A 23,221-nucleotide genomic window follows, 5' to 3' on the forward strand; every position below is an offset into this window, starting at 1 on the left:
CGACTGTAATACTGTGTAATAAATCTATCAATTCATTACCATTATTCTGTCAAATATTTTTAATACTGGAGCAGGACACACCCTGCGTGCTGTTGCTTGCCAGCTTACGACTAGGGTTGCCACCCGTCCCGTAGAATACGGAACCGCCCCGTATTCTACACTTAAATATTGAGTCCCGTTTTGAAACAATGCGGTTTGTCCCATATTTCCAAGTTGCCTTGAATGCAGCATCATGCCACCCACATTCAGTCTCTTACAGCTAGTACACCACCTACTCATAGGGGTCGTTGGTTTGGTTGGTTAGTATTAGGCATGAGGAATGAGAGATTGTCAGTAATAGGGCGAGAGAGTGTGGGCCTCGCGGCGGCCGGTCTTCTCACAGGAAGCCAGTGGGGACATGTCTGCGGCTGCCCCGAGGATGTTATATCACATCGGGCTGCCCCTGGTACTCCGCCTCATGCACCACTCAAACGAAAACAGATGCAGAAATACAGACATGAGTGGGATGATTCAAATGCTTGGCTTTCCCGCAGTGTCAGGACAGACAAAAACCAAACAGCAGTCTCACAGTTCTTCGTATTCCAAGCAACTCCTGAGGCTGATACAGTAAGCTTCTTAATCACTTCTATGACAGGATATCACATTATATTCAGATTATATTTAAGTTCTGGCTGTATTTACTCGCACATAAATGAACCACATCACATACAAGGGACTGATTCCCTGGTTAAATCTCAGTCCCTGAGGTGGGCTGCCTTCATGTGGACTGGCCTCAATAGTAGGCTGTGTGATGCATGAACACTGATTGATTTAAATATGAATCAATATAAATGTATCGCCCTTGATGTGAGGAAAATACACAGCTATTATATGTTATTAACTAATGCTTTATCAATCTGAAAAATTGGATCCTTCAGTACTAACGAATTAACAGGATATAATGTTAAGAATAAAATAGTGTTTTACTTTCTATGACTCATCAGCCATTTTCTATGGAGTAGTCTGCTGGAGCAGCAGCATCTCAGCAGGCAGGAAGGAAGAGACTTGATAAACTTATCAAGAAGGCCAGCTCCGTCCTGGGATGCCCTCTTGACCCAGTGCAGGAGGTGGGAGAGAGCAGGATGATGGACAAGCTGTCATCGCTGCTGGTGAAGGAGTCCCACCCCCTGCAGGACACTATCACAGCACGGGGCAGCTCCTTCAAAGCATACAGTGCTGAGGTCAGTTTCATTCTATTTCATATTGTTCTGAGTCATTTCCTGACAATGTTAATTAGCAACACTGCCAAAATATTTTTTGACAAATAACTTAATTTTGTGCTCAAGTTAAAAAAATAAAGGTGTTGCGAAAACAGCAATATGATCTAAAGCTAGAGACATTATAAGAGAGGAGACCAACCACTTGAAGCATTTTGATGGAAAAGCCCAAGATGCCAGAGATATGTCTGCAGGTCCAATATGAGCATGACTACATCTACCTCAGCAGACTGCTCCACTGGTCCTGACCTGCAGTTTGTCTGTAAGTATTTATGTTGAGTGGGTACTAACAAGTTGCACATTCATATCATACAATGCACAAATATGAGTTATGTACAGATCAGGGCTGACTTTGCCAAACATGTCATAACGCTATGATGAAAGTCTGCCATATTATCTGAATATGTTATTTATTTATTTTTATATCGATGATGTGTCATATTTTTCACAGACTTCAGCATCAGGTATTCAGTGCAGAGTATCAGTTCAGACGGAATGTGAATGTTAGATGCTCAGGAGAGGCAGATTGCATTGTACAGCAGTCAGTGCAGGAGTGAGTGCATCAGACTGAGCCACACAGCGGATGGTCGGCAGATCATTGTGGCAACATGCTCACCTGTGATGAAGAGGGCCCATGCTGGCCTCAAACATAGAGGGGAGCCTTCATGGACCGATAACACTCCCTTGTCTCTCTGCTGTTGACACACAGCTGTGTAGCTGGCCCTCCCCTTGGTGTTACAATCACCCAGTCAGGAGGTGAGAATGTGATCTCTCAGGGATTGTCCCTTCCATCTGAAGATGCCTTCTCAGGCCGAGGAAAACCAGGTCCTCAAATATTTATCACAGACTACAGATGACAGCCGAGCAGCGTGGGCAGTCATCCATAGGGCCTTTCCAGAAGCCAAAATTGTTCCGTGGAGCCTTCATCTGCTGCACGCTGTGTGGAGATGACTGTGGAAAAAGGACCACAACATCCATATGGCTGACAGGCAGGCCCCCTTCACTGCAGTGAAGCAAATCCTGTACGCCAGGCAAGAGAGTGAGGAACTGGGCTTCCATCAGCATTACTGTTGCCTGTTAAGTGTGTTTAGTCAGTAGCTTTGAATGCTGTGTTAGAATTACAGTCCAGAGGGGGCTAGTTAATTCACCTGTACATTTTGTTTTGATTCATATGGCAGCTACAACAACTTCATGGCATACCTGCTCACCTTTATGGCCGTAAAGAGTGTTGAGCACTGTGTTAAAGAACAACGATGTCTGTCCAGGGAAATCATATGAACAACTACACAGAAGAGCAATGAGGATTTTTAAAGACAACATTCTGCATCAAGCCAATTTTCCAGTGTGCCACAGTAATGTCCCACTGATATATATCATAAGGGACACATTACTGATGCTGGCACTGGACAGTGGGATGTTTTCAAGGTTCTCGATAAAGAACAGTGATCTGAGGTGCAGGTTATTTGGACAGGTAATATTAAAACTGGCACAAGAAAAGCATGTACACCTTCTTATTGAAGTGGAATTAATATTTGTTTTTATAGAACATCATGTCCTGTCTGAATCCATGGTGTTCTTGAACTAAGGGGCAAGTTTATTCAAACCCTCTTGCAAAAAATAAAGCAAAGATCTTGCAAAATATTGAAAAAAGTACAGATATCTGTACAATACATAGAGAATAATATAGAACTCCTATAGAGGCAATAGCTGATAAGGTGTCCCAATATGCAAATGTCAAAAAAAAAAACAGCAACAACTGCATGAGGTCCTTTTCCTAGTGTTTTACCTTTTATATCTGTTATGTGTAGACAGATCAGATGGATCAGCTTCTGACCACGTCATGTTTACACTGTAGACATGAAGTTGTGTTGTGACAGTGAGAAGTAGCACTCCATGGTCAAGGAGTTTTCAGCCATGGTGCAGAGCAATGAAGGAATGGAGCAGCATTAGTCTAGATGAAGACTTTATCCAGGCTAAAGTATGTAATGCACATGTTTGGCCATCAGCCTGACCTCACAGTGAGCACAAGCTCTCCAAACTGGGCCAAGTAGCCATACAGCGCATCTCTGTTGCACACTGAAAAGTCGGGCTTGGATGCTGACTCACTGCTGGGAGGCCAAAGAAAAATGTTGGAACCATACACTACTGCTACTGGTACCTAGAAAGAGTTGAGTCTGGCACTCACAGCCTGCCCCGAGTGGTAGAGGTGTGTCACAGTGATCCAAAATCATTAATGCTCCACCACCAGCTTTCCACCTTCCTCCTTGCCTCCTCTCTAAACAGGTTGGACACTCCACCAAAAGCAAAGAAAAATATTTCAAATGACATGAAAAGATTTTCAAAATGAAAAAGATACATCACCAGATCAGATTTATATTTCTACTGTTTTTATTTGTTGGTTTTTGCATACACAGTATAAGCACACGTTGTGTCTGTGTGATGTTGATTTCTTGAAGTTTATTCTTGTTTTTCATGCACGTCAAAGTAATTAGTGTTTAACTCAATGGAAATATCTATTTGACCAAACAGGTTATCTATAAAGCAGCTCTAATGTAACACATTTGACTCCGCACACAACAACGAATGCAACCAAACACAAGACGCCTGGAAGGCAACAATGACGTCTGTCGATGAGCAGCAGCTCTCGCCTGTTATTTAGTGAATACACTGTGTTACCATGCTAATATTCTTGACCTCGAGGAGTTGAGCTTTTAGTTAAAAGCACTGGGTCGATTCACAAAATGAATATATACTTCAGAGAAAAGAAAATATGCTGAAGGATGAGAACACAATGTGAATCCTGGACGGCACCGTCAGACATCCAACATAACAGAGGCTGCCATACTATGTTCCCATTCTCTTTTCATCATACACACGGTAGCATCTGATTTCACTCCAGCCTCTGTAGCCTACAGAGGCTGGAGTGAAATGGGAATCAGTATGCATGAGGATGGTGTTTTATCTATCTTTCATTGCCAGTCTAAAAATACTGTGTATATCAGCATGGCTCACATGTTTTCAACCACTGTCACTTGTATTCAAGCATACAGCCCCATATAGGCCTTATACTGTACACCTTTAACATCCCCCATCATAAGTGGACATATACACACAGAAACGCACCATATCACTGTCCATAGAGCAGAGTTGAAGGGAGGTGTAGGTGGAAATGGTAAACAGTAGCCTACATACTGCAGTATATTCTGCTGGTAAGTATACATTGAGCTCTTGTCAGTAAATGAACAAACTCTCCTAACAATTCACCATGCATTAAGTCAATTTCTGTGTTTGCCATTAAAACCCAGGCACACCTATTTGAAACAGCTAAATCAATTAGTTTCAATGGAATTAATGCAATCAGCCATTTTGCTCATGTAGACCATGTAAATCTGTGCAAATATGTCACCTCGAGTTCAGCTTTAGTTAATACTGACATGCAAGTTTGTGCTGCTGACCAATAGCAAACTGTCTACACACTGCTGGCCTCTGAGAGAGCCAGACAGTCCGACATGGAGAAAGCTATCGTAGCTTATAAGCTGTGTCGCAGCATCCACTTTTATTAAGGCCTGCTCAGTTGACATAAAGTGCACAAAAGAGGAATGTTTTTGCAAACAGATATAAGACAGCAGTCTGTGGTTAAAATACTGCAAACTTATCTACAAGTTAGCAGTCAAGCTGATAAGCTAATTAGTTAGCTTGGAGAGCTATTTGTGACTGAGTTGCACTGGTATGCTCCAGGAGGGCTAGCGTTTTAGCCCTTAACTCGTGGGATACAGTAGTTCACCAACCAGCCTTGCAATTTGTCACTTTAGATCAACAGGTTTCTAGAAATATATGCAAACAGTAATTGTGTAGCTAACTTAACCATTAACTGACTCAGCTAATGTTAGCTTGAATGACCAGTTAAGAGTGAAGAGTAAGAGGTAATATGAGTATGATTGAACATATCTGACCTGAAACTTGATGAATGCTGTTTAATAGCGAAAACTATTGATACCAAAATCAGACCATTATGAAGCAGGTTATGTCTTCCCATGAAGAAACCAAAGTATTAAAGGGTGCGTTCGTAGTCACTCCGAGTGTCAGAGCACAAACTGGACCGTTCGTAAATTTGGAGTGCTGAAATCTACCATTCGGTTCTTCAGAGAACCACACTCTTGGCCTGCGTCTCTGAAACGTATTTTTATATGGAGGACCACAAGTGTCACGGAAATAGTAATAAAGCATTTAACTGATTGTACAATAAATATAGGCATTAATAAATTAGTTTACAAATTAATTTAATTTAATAAATAGACTAAATTACAAGTAATTTGATATTTTAATGGGTAATAAAAAGAGGAATTATAAATAGAATTTATAAATGAAATATTAATTCATCAATAAATAGTTCAGATTAAAAAGGGATTTGGCATTAACCGTGTAATGACATTGTCACGTGATGCACTGTGGCCAAAAAGTAATTTTTTCCCATAAGCTAACATTGTGAAAGAAGCATCTATAAAACAGTGGATACATTTTTTTTAGCTTCACAGCCCCCGCGAAATGACTCATTTGACTGTCATAACTGGAGCCATTCGGTCCACTAACATTTGGAAAGTCTAGAAGAGCCACACGATTAAAGTATTTAATCCCCATTCTAGTTAGCCATGCGCTAAACTGGAAGTTAGCCGGCTGGGTTGGCGAAAGTCTCTAGTGCGCTCACTTCAAATGCACATCCAGGCATGACGTACATCTGCGGATGACAATAACCAATCAGAGCGCTTGTTACATCAGCTAATTTGCATTGTTGTCACAGAAAGGCTAAATGGCTAAGCAAATTGAATAGCTAATAGGAAAAGGAAAAGCAGTGGGTAAATGTAAATGCAGATAGAAATGGAAATTGTCCTTTTAAATGCCTGGTTAAAACCTGTATTTTTTATTCGATGTGTAATCCAGCTATTTATTTGTCTTTTTAAACTGCATTCTCAAATAGATTTTTAAATTCCATTATTTATTCATGAAATCATTACTGTATTTTTAAATGATGTACTTATTGACTGTTAAATGTTGTTTTTGTAAATCCCTTTTTAATTTGGATTGTAAATTCTATTTATAAATTCTCTTTTTATTGCCCATTAAAATATCAAATAAAGAATTACTTCGTAATTTAGTCTATTTATTAATAGATTCATACTTTAATTTGTAAACTCATTTATTAATGCCTATATTTATTGTACAATTAGTTAAATGCTTTATTTCTATTTCCGTTACACTTGAAGGCACATTGTTACAGTAGTATGTCTCATCTTCTCTAACACTGTCATCCTCACAGTTGAAAAGTTCTTACAGAGGAGGCGCTACATTTCTATTGGAGTACATAATGATAGCAAAGTCTTTCTTGCATATAGTTGACCCGTTCGTTAATTCATGTAGAAAGTGTGTGCCACGCTGTCATGTTAGTGTAGAGCATCATATTGTATTTAAGAACACACCCAACACGTAGCTTTAGACTCCTGTTGATGGACAGAACTTTAGAAAATACTCTTTTAATTGCTAGTAATCATCTTTGGCCTAATGATATGTTACAGCTGTTATCATTAACCCAAAAGATGTGTATGACACTAGTAGTCACAGGAGTAGTGAGAATTTGTTGCTGTCTTGTTTTGTTGGCATCAAATGTACCCATAATGCTGTGCAACTCTAAGAAAGGTATTAAAAACCAAAAGTGAATGAAGAGAGCAGCATCAGAGTTAGCCTGTGATTGCTAACCAGTTAACACAGTTAATGTTTACAGATGTGACGACCCAACTTCAAAAGCTGCTGTGTTGTAAATTAAACTTGCATACAAGAATGATCTGCCCCCGGTACTTCAGCTCTGTGTGCCTTCTGTTAGTAGACGATACTGTGTCTTCCACACAGCAATGACTCACAGTCAACACCAGAACATCCATTAACCCTGCATGTCGCTTTGCCTCTCACCAGCCACGAATGCTGATGTAGAGAACATTAAAATGCAAATCACCATGATTAAAACATCTCGCAGACTGTACAAAAATGAACAGGTAATGAGCCTGCTCAGTATTAGCAAGAGGCCCAGAGGGTTATAACCTCTATTAAAGAGCATAATCACACAGCAGCTCTGTTCAACACTCACACATATGATTGTTGTGCCACTAAATTAAACTTGCCGCACCAATCAAAATGTACTTGCAGTGTTTTCCTCTTGTGTTTTCTGTCTTTTTCATTCCTCATTTTCGTCCTCTCATCCTATCTGCTCTGTGACTCTGTAGTCTCACTGGCAGCCGCTGTGTTTTGTGTCTGAAGCCTCAGGAGGACACTACATATGAATATGTTGCTGTTGCTGTTATTGTTGTTGCTTTGGTGGGAAGCGCCACGGTACGCTCGCTTGTGTCTCCGCTCTTGTGATGTATAATCTCTGCGTGTCAATCACAGCGCCGCCGCCGAGCCCGCTAACACCCCACCACCCTCCACATCCCCACGGACACCGGCAAGACACACTCAGAGGAGTAGAAACGAAAGAGGAGGAAATAGATGGAGAAAAACACTCTATCCTGAGCGACAACTGTTAAGCAGGGAAACTAAGCACACACAGAAACACACAGAAACACACATACACACACGTGACATTCCAGGTACAAGCAGGTTTGTGAAAATCCACACAAGGCTCAACTCAAGCTCTGCTGCCTATACGTATACGCATATGAAATGTCAACACTCCCACTTTCCACATGTGAAATACTTAATAAATAGGTACATGCATTAACACATACTGTTGAATGTGTGTGACACATGTACTACATGAGGAAAGTGTTCAGTACCTTCTTTTATCTAGAGGACATCTTAGTATTATAAACCCAGTGAGCGCTACCTGCCCAGCACGAGATGGCAGCAGACGAAATTAGTGACTAGCTTGGTGTGAGCCAGGGCACCCTTGAGAGTCTTGTAGTGTGGCGAAGGCATAATGAGTCACATATAATTCTCAGGTGTAGATCGAAACAGTCATCTGTTACCATCATTATTCAACTAACATTCATTGGAAGGAGACACACATGACTCCAAATGAATGCTAATCTTGCTTTGTGTCTCCTGACTGCGTAAATAGGCAAATGTTTGTTGACCCATTTGCCATAACAACTTTATAGGGTATGTTAATATTGTGTTTCCAGCTTGTTGCATGGCCTTGTTTGTGATTAAACTCTGTGTTAAACTGAGACTGTTTTATTACCACTTAAAACTCCTTATAGTACATTTAAGTCCTGTGAAGCACATAATACACTTTGTGTTATCAAAGTGCAATACAAATAACAAATAGTTCAGTTAGTATCATTATCTTTACTTCTATTACAACAGTCCTGCATCCACACCTAAATCACACAGAGGCAATGGTGTTTTCACTTTACTTTCAAGTCTGGGCTCCCTCTCAAAGGCGAGGCGTGAATGAGGCCTGATAGTTGAGAAAAAGGCCATTATCCCTCAAAGCCAAACACATTAAACCTGACTGGAAGGATTCACAGAAGCAGGAGGATAAATCGAACGTTATATCGCTAGCTGACAGGCACAGGGGGGAGTGAAAGGATGCATTGTTAATATAGATGGAAGAAGGTTAGACTCGCTTGATTTTACACATAAATGCTACACACAGTGGCGAACACTCAGAGGGGGGGGTCTTTTCACGAATGAGCAACCACATAATCCTGACATCTGCACACATGGAGACACTTCCCATTCTTCACCACCCGTCTCCAAGTCCCTCCACAAACACATGTAGGTGTTTGCTTAGTCTCTCTCACACACAAACACACAAAAAACTTGCATATTTGAAGACATGAAGCAGCCGCCTAATAATATCTTTTTGTGGTTTAATCCATTCATCCAACAGTGAGCAGCTAAATCATCATTTGTAGAATATCTAATCATCAGTAATTTCTTTCTGGTGTGTGTGTGTGTGTGTGTTTGTGTGTGTGTGTGTGTGTGTGTGTGTGTGTGTGTGTGTGTGTGTGTGTGTGTGTGTGTGTGTGTGTGTGTGTGTGTGTGTGCGTGTGTGTGTGTGTGTGTGTGTGTGTGTGGCATATTTGTTACTTATTGGGGACCCTTTCAAGTATATACAAAGACTCTGTCGGCATATAAAGTAAATGCTTTTTTTTTTTATTAGTTAGTTAGTTAGTTAATTGGTTGGTTGGTTGGTTTATCAGCATGATTACACAAAAACTACTAAACAGATTTCCATGGAGGATGGGTCTCAGCCCAGAATAGACCACATTAACTATGGTGACAATGGTGGCAGGTCCTTATAAAGGGATGGATCCAAGGGTTGCTTAAGTTCCTTGTTTCAAAAAATGACCACGGGATCCTCTAACTGTCAAGGGGAGAGCTGTGTGTGATTGTCACAACCTCTTACATGCCCACTATAATGTATGAAAATGTATTCTTTCTGATCCTACCTCATATGCAGGTGCATTTGGTTATTTGCCTCTGGCTACAAATAACCAAAAGTGTGCCGCCAGGCCCTGGACACAGCTTCACTTCACTGCACTTCACACCATGTCCCGTGAGTTAAGTAAAGCCCAGAATGTGAAATCAGTAAATAAAGTGCTCAAAACAATCTTCAGCTGTACAGCCCTGGTGAGGAAGCTTAGAAATTTGATCGCTCATCAAATGGATTACTTGTCCAAAACACTATGAATCTTAGCTAGAGTGATTAGCTTTCTCTTCAGTTTTCTTTTCTCTCTGCAACTCTTGTTGCAATGCTTGTCACTCAAGCTGCATCAAATCACGACTCACTGCACTGAGCTTTGAGCAACAGCCATGGAACTATCTATCTATAAGATATATAATGAATCATCTTAGTTTCAGGGAGGATATTTTCAGGCATCGCCGTACTGAACCTAACAGCATTTAGGCTCCGGGGACTGAAAAGATTGAGTCTATGAGGCTACATTAGATGAAAAATGTATGTCAAAGTAGACAGCCCCTGTTCAGCAAATGGAAATGTTTTCCATTCATCCATCATGCATACTTCACACTCAACTTGAAGTGTGCGCTCACATACAGTATTTCGCTGCGTGCCCACACATCAGAACGTGTGTAGGCCAGTTCTAAATTTACATTATCAGTTCTTTTTCACGTATGAACATGGCAAGTTTATCATAACATCAACATTCAAACTCCAGGTGAGAATCAAGAGTGGCTCTTAACTTCTCACTCCGCCCATAAAAATTACCGGCCCAGAATAGGATTTAAATCATCGAGTGATGATAAAAGCCATAAAATAAGAGCATCATTACACTTTCCCAACAGGAATTCATTATTATTGTGAGATGAATCATATTATGATACTGATATCCACAGCAGCGGAACGTATGTGTCCCAGAGAGTTCAACGGGAAACAGAATTAATTTCTATGATAATCCATCCACCTATCTGATAATCAACATACCTGCAGTGTTAACATACCTGCGGAGTCTGCACCTGCTGCTGCATTGATTCATCCACTTATGACAGTGAGTCTGAGTCTTTGTATCCACATCACGCTCACCTTGTCACCACCTTTAATACTCAATATCTTGTAAATTAATCTTTTGAAAGCTTGACAAAGGCAGTACAGGAACAGTAGCTCCAGCAGCGCAATCATTCCTGAGCCTCTCACTGAGATTGTCTTACCACGTGCCCTTCTCTGTGTCTTCAACCAAAGGGCCACACAACGTGGAAGATCTGGGTGAACTAGAGCCGATTCCAATGTCAGGGAGTAGCTTTTGTTGCTGACGGGGACGGCCTTCCATTCTGAAACATCCTCCATTCCGAAACACCGCTGTTCCGAATCCCACTTTCAAGTTCCAATTACTTCCCAATAGGGTTAGGGTTAGGGTCAGGGGTTCCCCAATAGCCTTTTTGGAATAGCGGGGTCTTTAGAAAAAATGGGAAACCCCGCCATTACGAAGAATGGAAGTCTATTTTTGGAACAGCGGGGTTTCGGAAAGGCGGGGTGTAACCGTTGCTGACCTATTACTGTAAGTCATGCCTAGCCTGCTCTCTTCATCTGTTCACCCACAAATAACGCAATCTTTCTAACTGTGTCCTGATGATTAGTATTAACTCTTTCACTGATGCAGATAGTGTTTCTCTTTTTGAGAGGTCCATCAGTTAAAACACCTCATCTCTGCTAACATTACCAAAGATGTCACGGGCACTCCAGATAGCTTCAGCCACAGGTCTGGTAGCAAGCCTCAGTGTGATAGCATTAAGCATAGCCTTGTCAGCAGATAATACATCTCTGTTCTGAAGAGTCGGAATACTCACAAGAGCAAGTAACCAGTTGTGTGGCCACTCTGCAGTGACCTCTCCTGACTTCACACTTGTGCTTCCTCTTCCCCTACTGAAAGGGGTCATTTAACAGATACTAGCAATAGAGGACTCTGTTACCCACATCATTGGATTAGCATCATCAGGCACAGTTTACAGTTTACAGATTTATAGGTGATAACAGTATAGCTTCTGCCAGTATCCCTGCTTTGTGTCAACTGTTCATGCTGCCATTGTTTAACCCTCCATCATCACAGTAGGGCCTCAGTGTTAATTCACCCTTTAGCCAACAGCCCACGTATGCTGAGTTACATAAAAGTTAAACCATGCTAATCCCCTAAAAATGACTTACAGCTGAGTTGCTGGGACCCATCTGGAATATCAGATGTGCCGTTCCTGTTAATATCAGACATAATTACATGAATATATGACTGAATCACACTCAGTTTTGATGGTGCTTAAAATAGGATTTGGAGCAGATGTTATGATGCTAGCACAAAAATACAAAATAATACCAAGGACTAATTAAAGCTTATCAAATCTGAAATCATCCTATTCTCAAGGTAATTATATATTTTGTTTTGGGTTTTAATCCTTCACAGTGTAGTAAAATGAAAGAAAAATTTATGAGTATGTAGTAAGTTAAAATCACTGATTTGTACACTTTATCTAAATCAGCACACAAGTTATTACCTATGTTGCAGAAATGCATTTGTTTAGTTATGTTTAATGCAGCAACATTAAAAGTGAGCAATAACTTGTCAGAAAAAAGCCCTGTGGGAGCATCCATTTGTTTCTGGTGCAGGGAAGGACTTTCTCTATCTGCCTCACCATCAGCTTTGATATGATCTGACTCAACTGATGCATAATCTTACTATATTTGGGTCAGATTATGAGAACAGAACAGATCATGTTCTTCCTCAGTTCAAAGTGCTCCAGGGTGGCATTACATGCATTGTGAGAAACCCCACCAGTTCTTTTGGGCCGCATACAAGGCGACTTCTCTGGTCTTGTGTATCCAAATGTATCAAACTAGGACAGACTTTACTTTATTAAATTAAATTACAAAAGAATAATGGGTCGTGCACTTTTACACTCCATTTGTCCAATGTTTAGATCTCAAAGTGTTAGGGCCTGCCCCTGAGGTTGAAAAATTTGATAGAAAAGTAATTTTCACATCAGCTTCTGACCTGTTCTTTGTTTGTTTTTTGACTTTTGCCTTATGGCCTGGACCTTATGAGCTTTGGTAGTCCATTTTGTGACTTAGTATTGTCTTAAAGGTGCTTTATGTAACATTTTGGCAGCAATTACAAAGCAAATTTGCAGCATTTAGAGGTTTGTACAGGGTTTAAACCTTGCTATGGAAGTGCCACAGTAATGAATGAATGTTGACTGAAAGAGATGAAGCTGTTCTCATACTGAGAGTTGAACCCAGACAGGCTTTCCCCCAGGTGGCCCGTATTCAACTCCCAGTATGGGAACAGTTTAATCTCTTTTAGTCAACTCTAATCAGACATTACACTCGTGTACCTCTGTAGCATGGTCGAAACTAGACATCAACCCTGTACACACAGTATTAATTAAATCTCTACATAGGAATTTTTCTGTAAATGGTTCTAAATTGTCACTTATAGCACCTTTAAATTCTATACGTCATTCCCACCAGTCCAGCAGGGACAGACTGAGAATAGCAAAATAGTCTTGCACGATAATTGTGGACCCGTCACACTTTATAGGAATTAAGTTATACTGTAAAATAAAATGTAATAACTTAAATGAACTGTCATTATCTGTAGAATGATATATAAAACATGTGTACTGCTCAGAATCTATGGTAATTTTGTGTGTCATGTGAAGAAATAACCAAATACTTTCAACTGGCTGTAGACAAGTTCTTTGACATTATGAAGTCAATGTTGATTGCGCAGTGTATTGTCAATAGAATAATGACTATGACTATTAGCGTTTAGGTTGGTTCACTATAAACCTGTCTGCCATCGGGCACAAAATCTACTGGGAAAATGATGTCTACTGGTCATCCATGTTGCCTTTACATCTCCATTACAGATTAAATGAATAAATAATCTCATGTTTTGTCCTGTGTCCTTCCTAGCTGCTACTCTCAGGAAAACAGAAATACAATTGTCTTTGTAACACTGGAGCAAACATTATGCCGTTTGGAAACACCAGAGACATTATTAGAGAGGATACAAACCATTTATAGCATTTTGCCGAGTGGCAAGACTTGCCTAGAGGGAATTAGGAAACAGGTGGTAGTACTTTCGATTAGATTTTGTGCGTTGTCTTCTGCCTTCCACCCACTTCAGCAGTTCTTGCGCTAAGTACAACTACTAGCTTTGTCAGTGTTGACATGATGTTATTTCTACACAAATGGTAAAGAGATTGGTGGAGCCATGGGAAGTAACCCAGTGATTGTTGGCTTGGAGAGGGAGACAGTCAGTACCAATCCATTGGGATGGTAACTACACTGGCCCAATCACTAATGCTCAACCCTGTATATGTGTGTGTGTGTGCGTGTGTGTGTGTCTGTGTGTAAGTGTTGTTTTCATTGCATCAGCCCAACTTGTTTCCTGGCCCATCAGGAACGCTCCCAGTACTCCAGCTGGGCAGTCAGCCCTCAAGTCCTGCCTTAAAAGTAATTCAGTTGGGTGGGTCACCACTTACCTTGATCTAGATCATACTCCTCCATGGTGCTGACAAAGTGAGGTCTGGAGTAGAAGTTGTGTGGCCCCGGTTGTTGGAGGCCCCCAAGGCTGAAGAAGCTTCGATCATTTGTGGCGCAGCAGGAAAAGGCCCTCCGGCTCGGGATGCAAGGGTAGCGTGTCCAGCTCTTCATCTCCAGGTCAAAAGCCTCCAGCGCCGTCACTGGCATCTTTCCCTGACGACCACCTGGAGGTACAGGAGAAGGTTCAAATTCAGACCAAAACACATTTACATTTACATTTAAACACATTGGGACTGTCCACAGACCTTACGTATCTATTAAAGCAACAAAATGTAACTCCCTAGAGAAAAGTAGTTGATTGTTGAATCTCATTTGATGCTTTCAACGCTTTGGGTTGGCAGCTCAGGTCAAATGTCAGCAGTCGCCCCCCCTCGTGGCCTAATTGTAGAAAAACACGCGCTAAAGTGCCCTCTTGGGAGCCAAAACGCGTGCTAAAGTGCCCTCTTGGTTGGCAAAACACACTAAACTGCCCCCTTGGCTGGTTAAAACATGATAAACTGCCCTCTTGGGTGACAAAAACGCACGCTAAAGTGCCCTCTTCAGTGGCGAGAATGTGCTGTATGTGCCCTTTTTTTCTTTTCGCCCCTGCCCTTCAAAAAGTCTGTGCACGCCACTGGTCAGTAGTTAGGGACTACCTGGGGATGAGACTCTACAATCAACTACCTTTCTCCAGGAAGTTACATTTTGTTGCTTTAAAATCTACTGGGAAAATGATGCTTTAATGACCAGCTGGATTACTTGATTTAGCTGTTACACACAGCCGTGTTTAAAGCTACTTCTTCCAGATTACATCTGGATTATCACAAAGATGTGGCATCTGCATGTACCATCTCATAAATGAAATACATTGTCAGGAATATCAGCATGTAAATGGATAAAGCCAAGTACTGGCAAATAAAAAAATATGTGTGCCATTGTTTGCCTTTGCTATTCACTTCTTGTTGCTTTTTATTGCTTTTTAATATCCTGCGCCTGTCACAAAGTTTTCTTGGCATTTATATCAAAGTCTGGCAGGCGTGCAGACCAGCACTGGAACCACATTTAATTTTGGACTGAGAGCAGAGTACAGCAGCAGGGTGCTCCCTTAGGATGCCTACAAGTTGTTTACTTCCAAAAATCATAACTTAACCTTGTAAAATACAACTACAAGGGTGCAGCAAAGTGGTGAGAGAGGGAGCACAAAGCGGGCGGTAACAATGTGAATGATGGGAAAAGCAGGGGAGAGGCTGAGGCCGGGACTAGGCAATTTGAGAAGAACTTTGAGGGTAAAAAAAGGACAAAAAGTGGAAGGAAGGAGAAATGGCTGGACAAGTAACAAGATGAGATTACAAAAAACAGATGGTGAAGAATCCAGAATGACAATATGAGACAATGACAGAGAATTCTGTGCAAAAGTAATACAGGGAAGGGAGGAAAATGTGTAGGAGGGAGAGAAGAAAGTGGAAGAGGGTCAACTGGAGTAGGCAGGGTGGCATGGAGATCGATAGCAGTAGCGAGACAAAGAGTCGAATTGAGTGGGAAGCATTTGAGTCAGAGAGGTATGAGAGAAAGAAGCTAAAAGGTCCGTCGATTACAACATAAATGTTCAGTATACAGAGGCAATAACGAAAAAACAGAAATTACATATGCAGTATGTACAGCATACCGATCAGCCAAATAATATCAAAATATTAAAACCACTGACAGATAAAAAAAAAAATAACAGTGATAATATCTTTTCAATGCAACCTTCTGTTCAGAATATCGGGTCCTCCTGGCATTCAGGTGGATGTTCTTTGACACTTACCACCCAGTAGGTGACAGAAAGCAGAAAAAAATATTAATATTAAAGTATCTATATATATATTTCCTGTGCCTTCAGCTCGGATTTACCTTTGCTCAAAACATGCTCTGTGCCTTGTCTGGTAGTGTTGCTTCACAATGCACAGATTTTTATAATCCATCTGACTCTGGGACCTGAGACCACCAGTCTCCCTCCCTCTGGTCCAGTCAACTGCCAAATCTCTGTCAGCATAACTGACACGTTATTATTTCCCAACTGTATGTTCAGTGGTTGTTTGGTGTTAATGGGTTGTGCTTTTTCTCACGGTTGGTTTGAAAAGACAAACAGTCATACAGCTGATTGTGAGCCCTAGTTGCCGCAGTAAACACCACACACTTTGGCTGTCGCAGCTGCAGTGTCTCTGGGCCTGTTAGGTAGAGACAAGCCAGGTGGCGGAGCAGCAGAAGGGCAGTCCACTGGCAGTTGAGCCCAGAGACACTCTTGCAGGGTAAATTTTTACCTCACCAAAAATAAAATAGTATGAACAAACAGCCCTGGTCTAGACTGAAATATCTCAACAACTATTGGATGGATTCCCATGAAATGTGGTAGATCCATGGTCCCAAGAGGATGAATCCTCATTAGATAGATAATATTATAGTTGCTAAACATCAGCAGGTTAACATGGTAGCCCAGTCGCCCAGAGACAATGTTAGCAGTTAACATTTTTGCAAACCACAGATACGTCCAAGGTTGACATTTGTACCAAATGCGGCATATCACGTTCACATTATATGCTTATTAGCCACCTTTCACATCAGGGAATGAAGGGAATGGTGGTGGCTTTATTAAAAGCCAACAAGGCTGCAAAGTGGCCCACCCCAGTTCAAGTCACACCACCAGATATTCTTAAGAAGACCTGTGGACATTTCCAGCCAAAACAGTATCATTGATGGAGACCAAAACAGGTATTTTAAGACAAAACATGATGATTTCCTCACCCTAACCAGGTGTTTTTTGTGCCTTAACCTAAGTAGAGCATAAGCACAGCGTTGTGACAAGAGAGGAATAGAAAATTCAACCTAAACAAATGAGTTGAAGTTGAAGTCTTAAGTTGAAACATAAACAAACGTTCATAATATTTCATCTTATCTGTGGCTTTGCACATTTAGCACACGTTAGCTAACATTTTTAGCTAACATTTATTCTGCCCATTGAGTTGAACAGTGTCATTGTAAGCATGTTGCCATGCAAGTGTTGCACTTAGCTTGAAAGCACAGGCTGCTAGCATTGACTGTTTTCAGCTGTATCTGAATGAAGCACATTCAACCATATACACCATAACATACTAAACATGTAGTAAAAAATAGTATAAAATGTAAAGGGATGCTTTTGCTCTCTCCTCCTATACAGGACCAGGTACTTAACTGTGACATGTGGCAAACAATTCTTGTGATTTGTTGCTGTTGGTTGAATCCTTCTGCACTTTCTTGCTACAAGCCCTTCACACGCTCAAGCTTCTCTTAAATGCGTCCCTAAATACAATACCCAAGAGAGTATGCAGGGAAGTTCTTTGTGTTTTTTTGTGTTCTTACAAGCCTTAGGCTAACGCTTCCTGTACAATAATATATCTGCTGTTCCTACTGTATGTATATGAGATTGTCCTTGTGGATGAAAGGACTAAATTCTGGCCAGGGACCATTTCTGATTTACCTGCTGTTAATTGATACATAACTGCAGTAGTAAGAAGGGCTTCATGGACTGAGGAGATTTGTCTTTGGACCGATTTAGATTTCTTATCTGACTTTGCAGCAGCAGAAGGGTGGTTTTACTTTAATATACATCCCACATTCCCTCAAGAACATGCAACATGCCTTCATTCATTTATGCAATAATTCACTCACATAATAAAGGAAGAACTGTATATTTGTTCTCAAGTGCTGTGTGTCGATATGCATCTTTTAGATCTTTTCATCATCCTTGACTTGCTGACAGCCTCTTTTCAGCTGTACTCGTGTACTGATTACCAACCATGACACTACAGCAAAAATCCTTGATTCAAATCGTATACACGCACACACAGAGGAATTTTAAAGCAGTATGAAGCCTGATGAGTTCAACATGTGACAGTAAGTCTGCTGATGAGTGGTAACACAGAATTTAAATCAAAGGGAGTGCAGGCATCCACTGTTCCAAGGCAACTGAAGCAGCAGCATGAATTTACAAGCTACAGTAAACTTCTCAAGTAACAGCCAGCTAACAGGCATTACAGTTACACTACACAACTGAGAGAAAGACACAGAAACAAAGAGAGAGCGAAATATTGACCTGGATATCCAGTTATAATATAAACAGCATGTATGCCATACTATTCTGTTTGCACATCGCTCATAACTCTGTGTGCAATGTGATAATGTGATTAACTCCGATGTGTGTATCTTCTGTATGTGCATTGTGTCCATGTGGGTGTACTTTAGATTAGCCCTCCCTCTCTGACCCATGTACTTCCCAGGCATCATTCCATACACAACCAGATGAATTAGCATGCTAATCTGCAAAATAGTTATATTTGTTCAGTTTTGTGAGCAAACATCTTCGGATCACTGTATTGGACGATGTTTATCTTTTCTCCCCCTCTTTTTTAGAGAGTAGGTCTTTCTGCTTGTCCAATAACTATACTGACACATATTGCTGCCCAGCGCACCATTCTGGTCTACAGTGCTACAGAGCCACCCCTCCCTCGGCTGTCAGGTGCAAAGGGGAAGCCATGCAGTGCACTGAGTTAGAATTACAACAGACAACAACACTAAAATCCCAGGTAAGGTAAGACTTGACAGTTCTGATCATACATACAAAGGTTTAGCTGCTGTGCGCTCAGAGTCAAATGTTCAGAGCCATATGTCTCTTTGACACTTGATATGAGTCTTTCGTCACTCCTAATCTTTCCACTTAATATACTGTAAGTGGCTGCAGGCAGTAGCCAGTTAGCTTAGCTTCGCACAAAGACTGAAAACAAGGGGAAATGGCTAGCCAGGCTCTGTCCAGAAGTAAATAAAAATACCTCTAAAGCTGACTAATTAACAATTTCTTTCTTGTTTGTTTAATACGTACAAAAATGAAGTTCAAAGACGACAAGTTGCCATTTGATGAGGGTTGTGTGAAGGACTATTTCTGGCTGGGCACAGAAACTTCTCCGCTGGTTGCCTGGCAACTGCTCTGAGTCAATCTTTTCATCTAACTCTTGGACAGAAAGCAAATCAATGGCTTTCCCAAAAATGTCAAACACTTAATGTTGAAAGAGGGAAATATTAGCCTTCAAACACAAATTTATTGAAATTTACTTGAAATCATGATTTGGTTTACAGGTCAGGTTTTACAGGTTTTTATGTAGACAAATCAAATCAGGAGCACTAATATGATTGTGAATTAATAATTTTATAAACTTTGTCAGGTCCAAAATGATTGTTTTGTTTTTGTATCTCTGTAAGAATTCTGACAGCTTGTTTCCAGCTTCTAACAAGGTTTGTCAGCCAGTATAATGCTGTTGATATCACACGGTATCTGTGATTCATCAGCATCAAGAGTCTTACACCAGGTTCAGACAGGACGCCGAAGCGCTGCGAAGCGCCGCGAAGTGCCACGATCGGAAATTCTCGCGCGAGCCACGGCCCTTCTGTTCACACCAGACAGGAATTTCTCTGCGCCGGTCGGCAAACGGCTCTACGCCTCAGCTGTTCTGTAGTCACACTTGGAGCTGTTTTTTCACCATAGGAAAGTAAATAACTGCATAAAATTACAACGCCATGTTTTCCTGACAACTGTAAATGTATGTCCACTTCATAGTAATGAGTAGTTTTCTGTCAATCGGGGTGTTTAATTATCAAAAATAGTTTTATTTTGAAATTTGTTTTATTTTGAAAAATCAACCGGATTCTCTCTTTGTTGCTTTGTTTGACTTCCTGCCCGGCTCGACACATTCGGCCGCAGCACGCAAAAAATATAGACCAGACGCCGAAACGATCACTGCACGGCGCGTGCTGGCAGCAGAGCAGAGTGCCGCGGCGCTACGGGTGTGAACGACACCATCAGAATCAGAATCAGAATCAGAAATCCTTTATTTGTCCCGCAAATGGGGAAATTCCTTAGTCACAGCAGCCAGAGGACAGTATCACACTTAAACAATAATAAAAAGTAAAAAATAAACAATATAATAGAGATAAGAAATAGAATTAACTCGTATATACATAGTATTTACAATATGAACTTGGTATTTACAATATGACATAGTAATATTGGTTAACATGGGTGCCGAATCGAAAATGGCTCCGCTCCTCGGCGCTTCGCAGCTAATCGCGGCGCTTCACAGCTAATCGCAGCGCTTCGGCGTCCTGTCTGAACCTGGCGTTAGTAGTTGCCAGTTTGTTAGATAAAAACGTAGAAATGGCTGAAATATACAGTATGCTCCCAGCATACTGTACCGCCCTAATGCTAGCTTAGTTATTTAATGTTAGCAACATTAATGTTGGCTAGTGTTAGTAGAAACGTAGAAATGTATGCAGATGACACCACTTTGTAAGATACCAAAATATCCAAGCAAGCTTTAACTCTTGCTTTAAGTGAGTGAGTGACTGAGTGAGAGACAAATACAAGTGGGTTGAGTGCAACAAGTTGTTTTTTTTATTTTCCAAGACAAAGTCCATTGTGTTCCTGACATGTTGGCCAACAACCCTCAACTAAAATTGGCAATGGGCAACACTGATAGTGAACAAAACACAATAAAACCTCTGGGTGTAATGACTGATAGCTCACTATCCTGGTCTAAACATAAATAATATAGTCATAAAAATGCAGAGAGGAACCAGTATGACTAGAAAGTGTTCTGCTTCCATCACTCCCACAATAATCAAATCAGTTATTCATTCTCTGGGTTCTGTTTCACTACAACACTGCCCTCTAATCTGGTCATCAACATCAAAATCCAATCTGAAAAGCAGCAGGTTGCTCAAAATAATGCAGCTCATTTGGCACTCAGTTGTTCATACAGAATGAATGTTAATTATACACATCTGGCATGGCTGATGGTTGAACAGAAATTGTCTTAAGTCTTTTAATGTTACTGCGGGATGTCATTAGTACCAATTACCCGTCCAGCCTGGCTCATCAGATACACATGGTCTCTGAGCACGGTTACAGCACTAGAGGTGCAGCTTCTGCTCATATAATTCTTCCGGCTCCAAAAAATGAACTTTTGTAAACTTACCATCATATACAATAGGTCAGTAGCACTCTGGAATTCTGCCCAATGATATCAAATCTACTGTTCATAACAAATACATACTCTGTTATGCTATATGCTCAATTTCTTGGGTTTGTTTAACTGCTTAGTTTGTTTGCTTTAGTTCCACATGTTACATATGCTAAGTGTTTCTTCTTTTCTCTGTTTCTATGTATAGGTATACTTATACAAGTGTATTATCACCTCACCCTTAATTTCTCTCATTTATGAGAGAATAAGAGAAATTCAGATTTTCTTATTGTACCTGTGCACTCCAAGTGAATGCAAATTTGACTGAGCCTACTGAAAAAAGAACAGAACCCTAATCTAGACATCAACACTAATTCCAGGATTGCAATGTCTTGTATGGATTCACATATACCACAGAACCACCACACTGTGTTTTCTGAGGTGAAATGATATCTAACAACCCAATGAAGCCATCCCCTCTATCGAAATGGTACAATGGAGGGCAGTGGCGGTCCTAGCTTGTTTGACGCCCTAGGCGAAGCTCACCTTCAGCGCCGCAAAAAGCCCCAGAGGCGGCTGCTACAGAGCCGGTTACTGTGGGCGACTGTCTGCTCGCTTTTTTTTTTTTGCGGGCGTTCATGCCCCCCCTCCACATATGCTGCCCTGGGCGGCTGCCCATATTGCCCATATGAGGAACCGCCCCTGATGGAGGGGTACGCAAAGCCATCTGACAGCACTGTGGCGTATATAGAACAACAAAGGATGGAACCACTGGTCTTTATCATAACCGGCATGAGACTGCTACTTATATTTCTGAGCTGAGAGGACATGTTTCTGTTTTAGAATTACTCAAACTTTAGAATGATCAGACTTGGCAGGTAGTAATGGTCTTAATTGGAGATAAGACATATATAAGATACATTGGATTCTATGCCTTTAGGAACTTAACATCTCTGAAAATGTGAGAGTCAAGTCTTTGCGGAAAAATGACAGCAGCTCTTCTAATTCAACCAAGCTGCAAGTCCCAAAGACAACACTGTAAATGTTAGGGTGATATTAAGGAGTGCGCTGACATATAATTTGTGGAATTGAACAGCGTGTACTTTATTCTTAAAATGTCAGTATTGTACTTAGTACAGCTGAATTTAAGGAAGGACCTGCCATGTTTTCTTGCAAAGAAGGTCTCCAGATGTTAGTGCACTGTTAAAGTACTGTTTGCATGTGCAAATGTAAAATACAAACCTAGAGACCATCTTATGATGGGAACACACCAGCCGCGACACCCATCAACATGTTCATATTTTGTTCATGTGTTTTGTGACTGCATCTTGCACAGTTGAGATGCTGTTGTGCTGACAAAAATCAAAAACAGACAAGGTGAAAACAATACCAGCTGTGCTAGAGTGGACAGGAATGATCTGACCTGGGTTACAGTGATCTGCAACATGAAACAAATGTGGGCCATGGCCCTAAAGTGGGGGCCAATGGCCCCTTTCCTACTTCCTACCTCCCTAGTTCTGGCGCCATCACTTGGATCACAGCCATTTTGGATTTCAAATTTGATCTCAACTACACACCTGTAAAGTTTTGTAACTGCATCTTACATGGTTGTGATGCTATCGCTCTGACAAACATCTGTTCACAGACAGATAGACAGACAGACAGACAGACGGCTGGCAAAATACTTAAAACTGCTTCTGTGGTGGTTGCCGCTAAAAAATATGTCTCCAGGACCAAATTGTGCCGTGATGACACACACACAGACTAATAAGGTGAAAATATTATCATTACTTTCAAATTTTCAGAATTTTACACTTTAGAGATTCATGCTTTAATTTTTAATGTTAAATGCTCAACTAAAAGTCTTATATCCAGTGATTCTTACGCTGGACTACAGCAGGGCACAACAA

The 23,221-nt window shown here is 41.0% G+C and overlaps 1 protein-coding gene across 1 annotated transcript in view; it reads right to left on the minus strand.

Moving 5' to 3' along the window:
• The window catches only part of klhdc8b (kelch domain containing 8B), a 160,910-nt gene that overhangs the window by 47,391 nt on the left and 90,298 nt on the right, over window positions 1–23,221 (minus strand). The window contains exon 3 of the mRNA XM_073471139.1: window positions 14,244–14,468. Within this exon, the coding sequence (XP_073327240.1) occupies window positions 14,244–14,468 (225 nt within the window). The remainder of the gene's footprint in view (window positions 1–14,243; window positions 14,469–23,221) is intronic.

The sequence above is a fragment of the Pagrus major genome, chromosome 7 (genome assembly GCF_040436345.1).
Source record: "Pagrus major chromosome 7, Pma_NU_1.0".
NCBI classification, from domain to species: Eukaryota; Metazoa; Chordata; class Actinopteri; order Spariformes; family Sparidae; genus Pagrus; species Pagrus major.